The 8,329-nt window shown below is 57.2% G+C and overlaps 1 protein-coding gene across 2 annotated transcripts; it reads right to left on the minus strand.

Moving 5' to 3' along the window:
• Positions 1-3,007: 3,007 nt before the first annotated feature.
• Positions 3,008-7,541, minus strand: CABP2 (calcium binding protein 2). 2 transcript variants are annotated; one of them, XM_063710807.1, is made up of 7 exons: positions 7,380-7,541; positions 6,640-6,810; positions 6,046-6,076; positions 5,119-5,253; positions 4,146-4,255; positions 3,888-4,035; positions 3,008-3,260 (listed from the first exon to the last, which is right to left on the minus strand). In XM_063710807.1, exons 1-7 carry the CDS (start codon positions 7,419-7,421, stop codon positions 3,235-3,237), a joined length of 663 nt encoding a protein of 220 aa, XP_063566877.1. In that variant the 5' UTR covers positions 7,422-7,541; the 3' UTR covers positions 3,008-3,234. The 2 variants fall into 2 exon arrangements, with proteins under 2 accessions (XP_063566877.1, XP_063566876.1); XM_063710806.1 differs by having other exon boundaries at positions 6,636-6,810.
• Positions 7,542-8,329: the final 788 nt, after the last annotated feature.

Consider the following 8,329-nt stretch of genomic DNA (forward strand, 5'->3'; position numbering starts at 1 on the left):
CTTCACAGTCATTCTGTAAACCTACAGGTCTTTTGTTTGTTTGTTTGTTTATTTATTTTGAGATGGAGTCTCACTCCGTTGCCCAGGCTGGAGTTCAGTGACACAATCTTGGCTCACTGAAACCTCTGTGTCCCGAGTTCAAGCAATTCTCCTGTCTCAGTCTCCCGAGTAGCTGAGATTACAGGAGCCTGTCACCACGCCTGGCTAATGTTTGTATTTTTGGTGGAGTCGGGGTTTCACCATATTGGCCAGGCTGATCTCGAAATCCTGACTTCAGGTGATCCACCCGCCTCGGCCTCCCAAAGTGCTGGGATTACAGCCATGAGCCACTGCACCCGGCCTAAATCAGAAGATCTTATAACTTGGGGCTGCTCTGGCAAGAGTCGGAGGAGTTGGGCAGCAGGTGCCCCCTGTAGTGGGGGCAGGGGTTCTGGACTCGCCATAGTTTCAACCCTGCCCACTGTTCCTTCCCCAGCCTACTGCAGCCTCGATCTCACAGGCTTAAGGGATCCCCTGCTCCAGCTGCTATCTGTTGGGAGGTGTGTGTGAGATTTGGGGGAGCTGGGAGCATTCTTTTGCCAGCAGACACACTGCCCTGATTCAGACCACCCCACAGCCACTCCCAGTTCTCTAGCCCCAGAGCCTGCCAGGCTGAGGCCTGGGGAGGTGGTGGGAGGCTGACCCTGAGTAGGGTTCTTGATTTCCCTTTTCCTCATGGCCATCACTACCCCTCAGCCCCTGCAGCAGGGACAGGCATCTTCTCAGGCAGCAATACCATTTGTACCAGCCATGAGGGTGGTGGAGGGAAGGGTGGGAGTGTGGATCCTGGCTCCCAGAGAAGCCACTGAGGCTGGGGCAACTTATCCACATCCCTAGTCCTGCCAGATTGGCAGAGGTGATTACCTAATTGAGGATTAAGGATTAATTGAGATCTGCCAGGAGAGTGGTGCTGAGGCTACTGCAGCCAGCTCCAGCACCTCGGCATCCAGTCTCCAGAATGTGCAGCGCACATCCCCAGGCCGCCTGCCTGCTTTGTCCCAGGACCATCTTGTTGGCAGGCGCCATGTGAGGACCAGGCACAGGCACTGGGCACTCTCACCCCTTCGTGACGAGGAAGGTCAGGGGTCGTTCGCTCCCAGCAGGCAGGAGCTGCAGATGAGGCTTGCGCCATAGCTAGAAGAGGCCAAGATCTGGCCTGGGCCGGTCCTGACTCCGAGGCACCCTCCCTAGTTGGCACTGTGGTTTCAGAGTCCCTGGGCCTGGGTGCAAGTCCCACCACCCTTCATCTTGATTGTGTGTGGCTTTATGCCACTCCCATGTTCTCCTGGAACCTCTGTGCAGGCAAAGGCCCTGGATTAACCTGGGGGTAATGGAAAGTCATGGCGAGGTCCTGAACAGGGGTGTGACAAAATGCAAGTGGCATTTTAGGAAGAATAGCCTAGCCTCGTGTGGGGATAGAGGGCAGTGAGGCCACGTAGTCTTTAGCAGGTCACTTTGACTTGGTGCTATTGTTTATGTTATTATTATTTTTAGTTAAAAAAGTGTTTTTTAGAGACAGGGTTTTGTTCTGTTGCCCAGGCTGGAGTGCAGTGGTGCAATCATATAGTTCACTGCAGCCTTGACCTCCTGGGTTCCAGTGATCCTCCCACCTCAGCCTCCCAAGTAGCTGGGACTACAGGTATGCACCACCACACCTGGCTAATTTTTGCTTTATTTTTGTAGAGATAGGGTCTCGCTATGTTGCCCAGGCTGGTCTCAAATTCCTGGCCTCAAAGTGCTGCGGTTGCATGCATGAGCCACTGCACCCGGCCCTCGTGCTGTGGCCCTGATGTTCATGTCCCCTCCAAAATGCATGTTGAAACTCAGTCCCCAATGCAGCAATGGTAACGGGTGGGGGGGCCTTTAGAAGATGATCAGGCCATGAGGGCTCTGCCCTTATGGATGGGATTAGTGCCTTATAAAAGGGCTGGGGATGGCGGTGGGGCGGGGGGAGTAGCCAGGCCCTCATGTGCTTCCTGCCTTTCTGCTACTTGAGGCACCCTCTGGAGGAAGCAGCTCAAGGCACCATCTTGGAAGCAGAGACCTGGCCCTCTCCAGACACCCAACTGCCTGCACCTTGACCCTGGACTTCCCAGCCTCCATAACTGTGAGCAATAAATTCATGCTGTTTATAAAATACCAGTCTAAGGTATTTTGTTATAGCAGCAGGAAAGGATGAGGGCATTCAGCCTGTCAATTTCTTCAATCTGGAAAATGGGGCTCTGAAGACTGGGATATGCTTTGAGTGTCCGGGGTCCTCCAGGAGGAAGATGCTGAGATGGAGTTAGGGAGGGAGGAAGGTAAAGGGGGAGGAAGCAGGACTGGGCAGGTGAGCCTCTGACTCCACGCAGATCTGTCTGCCTTGGCTGCCCCAAAGGAGAGCTCAGAGCAAAGACTGCCCATTAGAGGAGCCTCGCGTTGGGCAGAAATGTCCAGGTCCTGGTTCCCCATGCTGTGCTCAGTTAGTGGCTGGGGGCTCCCTGGAGGAGTGAGGTGTCAGCCCAAAAGCTGAGGTGTCTCCTGAAGGGGCCAGTGGCTGAACCCTTCTGCTAACTCACCCACTTCTCTAAGTTGAACTGCATGTACTTGAAGTGAGCTCTGAGCAGTGTGCCTCCAAGGCTACTGCAGGAAAAGTGAGACCAAGCTTGGGAAAGGTCTTGTAGTACTTGCTCCACGCTCGAATGTAATCATGCAGGTAGCAGGAGCTGTTCTCAGGATACACGGCAGGAACTGTGGAGGCCAACACACGCCTGAGCTTGGGACAAGAAGGCTTTGTTTACTCGCTAGGGATGTTTCCTGACACTTGCTCTGGGCTGGGTCCAGGATCCAGAGAGGAATAAGAGAGGGTCCCCATCTCCCTGGAGCTCACAATGGAAGGGGCTTGTGATCCAAGGGGACAGCCCCAGTACTTGGTTTTGGGGGCCAAATACTGGAGCCTCCAGGATAAGCAAGTGAGAGGCAAAAGCCATCTCCCCAGGCTTGGAGATATTTTATTGTCAGAGAGACAGAGACAAGGCCAGGCAGCTTTATTGGAGAAGCGGTGGTGGGGGTGAAGGCAGGCAAGGGCACTGCACACAGGTGGGATGGGGAGGAAAGGAGGGTCCCCGCTGGAGGCGATGGGCTTCAAGGAACATGCTGGTGGGCGGAGGCTGTGGTCCTTGAGTCCTTTATGCTGCCTCCAGCTTCTGTACAGGCTCACCGAGACATCATTCGCACAAACTCTGCCAGGACGAAGCCAAGGTTTTGGGTCTGTTCTCTGGACTGTGCTAGGAGTGAGGATCATCTGCAGGCCTTGGGGCGGGTGGGAATGTGGTTGAGGGGAGGGTCTTCAAAGGCATCCTCTGGATCTGATAGGGAATAGGCCTCAGAGCCGGGAAGAGGGGGCTTTGTCTTATGGGGGAAAACAAACAAACCCTTGTAATGGAACTTGTTTTCCTTTTTGCTTTGACAGCTAGGAAGCTCAGGAGAAACTTTGAGGCCTACTTATGGGAATACATTTCCACATAGTAATTTTCCTTGGCTTCTATTATTATTTAATCATTTTACCCCTTTATGGGAATGTAGCATAGAGGAAGAGCTGTGTTCTGGATCAGGCTGCCCAGATTCAAATCTTGACTCCATCTACTTGCTTTTTTGCTAAGTGCCTAGGCTTTCCTGAGAATGGACTTTCTTCTCTTGCCTATGGGGATAACAATTCCTTCCTCTCGGATTCTCCATGATAATTAACTAGGAGAGGACATGGGAGTGCGTGGCACGGGGTCTGGTGCCCAGTGGTGACTCTTGCTGTGCGGTTTCTTATCTGTTAGGACCCTTCCAGGGCGTGTGTTGCTACGTGCGGCAGGGGGTACCTTCGAAGTCGACCAGACCGTCCCCATTGAGGTCCACGTCCTGTAGGATCTCGTCCACCTCCCGCTGGCTGAGGCGCTCCCCCAGCAGGGCCTTGAGGGCCGCCCGGAGCTCGCCCACGCTGATGCGGCCGTCCCCATTGGTGTCGAACTGTGGCGGCGTTGGTTGTGGCGTCTGGTCACTGACAGTCATTCACACGCGCAGCCCCTCACTCACGGCAGACACGCAGCCCCGCCCGCCCTCAGCCCCAGTGGCCGCACCTCCCGGAAGGCGTCCCGTAGCTCCCGGACACCGATCATGTCTGCCGTCTCTGCCAGCAGCTTGGGGCCCATCAGCTCCACGAAGTCTTCAAAGTCCACCTTTCCGCCACCTGGGGGTCCCGTCCATTACAGACCCAGGGCATCAGAGACCTCTGCCCCTCCCTGGCCCTCCCTCCTCTGCCCTCTGCCTTCCCTTCGTGAATGGATCCTTTCCTCCCTCTGCGCCAGAAGTCTGGGTCATCTGTATTTCCCAATGGGAATCACCCTCCAAACAAGGCACAGATTTGGCCAAAAGTGAAAGGAAAATCACTCTCAAAACTTCTTGGGCCGGGCACGGTGGTTCACGCCTGTAATGCTAGCACTTTGGGAGGCTGAGGCGGGTGGATCACCTGAGGTCAGGAGTTCGAGACCAGCCTGACTAACATGGTGAAACCCCGTCTCCACTAAAAATACAAAAATTAGCTGGGCATGGTGGCAGGTGCCTGTAATCCCAGCTACTCAGGAGGCTGAGGCAGGAGAATTGCTTGAACCCAGGAGGCGGATGTTGCAGTGAGCCGAGATAGCGCCATTGTCACTCCTGGGTGACAGAAAAAGACCCCATCTAAAAAAAAACAAAAAACAAAAAACAAACAAACAAAAAAACCAAAAAACTTCTTGGAACTTTCCTTAATTTTCCTGAAGACTTCGGTTGGGTTCAAGTCCTGGCTCCAAGGAACTTGCTGTGTGACCTTAGACAAGTCACTTAACCATTCAGTTGCCTCATTTGCAGAATGAGGATCACAGTCCTTGCTGTGCCCACCTCCTAGAAGCTGGTGAGATTCTCCAGAGGCAGAGAGCTTGCCTTGAGAATGACCAAGGTCATGGGCTCTGGGGACAGCCTGTGCAGTCACCTGTGTACCTGGACTGCTTGGCTTCATGGGCCCAGCGGGGGCATCTGGAGGACTGGGGATGGGGACGGGTCCGAGGCACATACTGATTTGTTGTGAGATCTCGATGAGCTCCATCTCGGTGGGCATGTAGCCCAGGGTCCGCATGCAGGCACCCAGCTCCCGGCAGCCAATGTAGCCGTCCCGGTCTCGGTCAAACTCCTGGAAGGCGACCTGCAGCTCTGCCAGGCAGGGTGGGGTCAGTTCTTCCCCCACATCCCCCTGATCCTGGCCTGGACCCGCCTACCCTTCTCCCTTGGTCCAATCATCCCTCCTTCTGAACATCAGATTCTCTTTGCTGCCTTGGGGCCTTTGCACGTGCTGTTCCTGTTATTTGTTCTTTCAGCAAATATTTGAGGAGCATCTACTATGTGCCAAGCTCTGCTCTAGGCACTGGGGATACAGCAGTGAAATTTTTCAAAAAGGAAGAAAGAAAGAAAGTGGGGGAAACAAATTCTGACCTCTTGGAGATTTCCTCACTCTTCCCCTTCCTCTTTGGTCCTATGTCACCTACTAAAGGAAGCCATCCCTCTACATGTGGCCTCCCCCGGCCCATTTGTTCCTTTCCTGGAGAGCACATGCACCATTTGTACTTGTAGCTGACTAATTGACGTTGGTCTCCAGAGGGCACGGGCCATATCTGTCTAGCTGGCCATGTTTCCCAGTGCTCAGCCAGGGCCAGGCACACAGTGGGCACCCAGGAAGTGTTAGCTGAATGAACAAATATAAAAGGGGCCCTGTCACCTACCTGGTGAGTGAGACCAAGGAATGACAGCTGGGTGGGGGTCTGTCATCCCCTCCCTGCTCAGTCTTGTCCCCATTTCCCTAAACTGGTCCCCTGCAGCCTTCTTGCTCCCACTTCCTCCTGGAAACACTGAGGCCCCCACCCTATGCCCCCCCAACCCTGTGTCCCCACCCCATGCCCCCCATGCCACCTCCCCTCCAGGGAACCAGTTCCTTCTCCAACCCTTTACCTTCAATCTCCTCGGGCCGCAGCTCCCGGTCCTGAAGGGCACAGAGGGGTTAGGAATTCCCTGCTCCTACTGATGACTGTGCCCTTCCTTCTTGCTTCCCGGGGCTCCCCACCCAGCCCCACAATCCAACACGCACACGCAGGGCCTGTGTCTGTCTGACTGCTCGGCCCTGGTTCCCACCCCATCCTACTCACTGGCCTGGGTAACCGGGTGCCCCCTTCCCTGCTCCTGGCCTAGGTCACTCCTTGGGCCGTCCTCACCTACTCCATCACCCTCTTCTGGGGCAGGGGACTCCCTTTGCTGGTGGTGGATCTGGGGTTTGGGCAGAACCTCAGACTTGGTCCCGCCAGCCTCAATGTCACTGTTGATCTCTCTTCCATTTCTAGAGTCATTGCTCTCTCCCCTCTCTGCACCCCCACCCCAGATCTGTGTACCTTTGCTCTGATGTCCCCACTCAATTCTCTTCCCCCTAGCTCCAGGAGAGGCAAAGCGAGGGGCAAGGGTAGGTGGGCTGGAGTGCGAGGGGCAAGGGCAGGTGAGCTGGTGGGAGAGGGGCAAGGGCAGGCAGGCTGGCGGGCGGGTGGCCGTACATACGAGTTGGGTGGCGGCAATGCTGGGCCGCAGGAAGATGCAGGCAGGCCCCACCAGGCTGTTGAGCACCGAGTAGCCCTGGATGCCCGGCCCGGGGTCCCCCTGCTCCTTGGGGCTGGAGCTGGGGCTGGGGCAGGAGCCCCTTGGTGGGGAGCCGAGCCACTGCAAGGGGTCCTGCAGCAGAGCCGGCCGTGAGCTGGGGCAGTGGCCGCTGAGCTCTGAGCCTGATAGCCCTCCCCACTCCTCTCACCAGCTGCTCCTGTCTTTGGAGCCCGGCATGGGACAGTAGGGAAGGGGCTGGGGGGTAGAGAGAGGACCCTCACCCGTGAACTCTTTAGGCAGAAAGGGTCAATCCTCTAACTGTTCTGTTGGGCAAACTGAGGACCAGAAAAGGCAAGAGACTTGGCCAAGGCCACTGAGAAAGCCAGCGGCAGAGAGGGACCTTGTGCCCAGCTCTGTCTCCTAGATGGAGGCTGGCTAGCAGAGAGCGGGGACCTGCAGCCGGGATGGGGCAGCTGGATGGGCAGCTGGGGGACCTGGAGCCTGGCAGGGGAGACCCAGAGGTCGGTGGGAGCCAAGATCAGGATGGCCAGAGGCTGTGGCTTCCAGGAAAAAAATCTCCACCTGGGGCAGTGGGAAGCCCCCAACCCCGCCCGGCCCTCGGAGGGCTCTGCCCCATCCCATCTGACCCTCAGGGTCCATTCCAGCCTCCTGGCCTGGGCTTCTCCCCTGACCCCTCCTACCTTAGGGCCCCGGCGCCAGGGCCGCTTGGCACAGTTCCCCATGGGCCCTGAACCATGCCAGGCCTGGAACCCCGGGGGTGGCCCGGGTGGGCCTCGGTGGATGCTGCTGCCTGAGGACTCCTGCCAGCCCCCAGCTGCTCCCGATGAGAGCCTGGGAGTACTGCCGGGGATTTTCCTGGGGTTTTGTGGGGAAGATCGGGGCGGGTGGGCAGGAGGGGGACTTGGGCCCAGGGCTTGGGTCCTAATCCGGGATTATCTTTGAGCGTCTCTGCTGCTGAGGGGAGCCACTTGGGCCCAAGGCCCCCTGGAGAGCACAGCCTCCCCAGACTGCCTCCTGAGGGTCTTCCAGACGCCCCTTCTCCAGCACCCTCCCCCAACCCCTGCCTCTAATCTCTCCCAATCAGGGGAGATTTAATGTCTTCAGAAGCAGGGCCTGGGTCCCAGGAGGAGGAAGGCAGGTGCGCAGTGTGCCAGGGTGGGCTGGGCCCTCCGAATGGCACAGATTCCGGTTGGTATGGACACGCGGGCCTTCCCACACAGCCTCCCAGAAAGAGGCAGCCACTTGGCTCAGCCCAGGAAGCCCCTGCCTCTCCCTGCCAGGACCCCAGCTGGGCCCTGGGCTCCTCACCTTGGGGTAGCCCCAATTGCTTGCACTTGGCACCCCCTGCCTGGACTGGTGCCCCGCCCTTGGATGAGGAGCAGAAGGGAACCGCCTATGTGCTGTGGGCAGTGACAGGGCTCGGTGAGGGTGGAGATTGGGAAGGGAAGCCACCCCGGCCCTGCCGACCTCAGAGAGTCTCCCATTGGATTCTGCCTCCCGGTCCCCTCCCTGGACTAAGTCCTGGGTCTGTCCTCCGGGGCCCCCAGTTGGGGTGTGGGGTCCCTGCTGTTTGTTCCTGGTCCCCTCACACCCCTGCCCGCATTACCTGCCCGTAGGCTGCCTGCACCTG

Source organism: Gorilla gorilla, chromosome 9, assembly GCF_029281585.2.
Source record: "Gorilla gorilla gorilla isolate KB3781 chromosome 9, NHGRI_mGorGor1-v2.1_pri, whole genome shotgun sequence".
Lineage (NCBI taxonomy): Eukaryota > Metazoa > Chordata > Mammalia > Primates > Hominidae > Gorilla > Gorilla gorilla.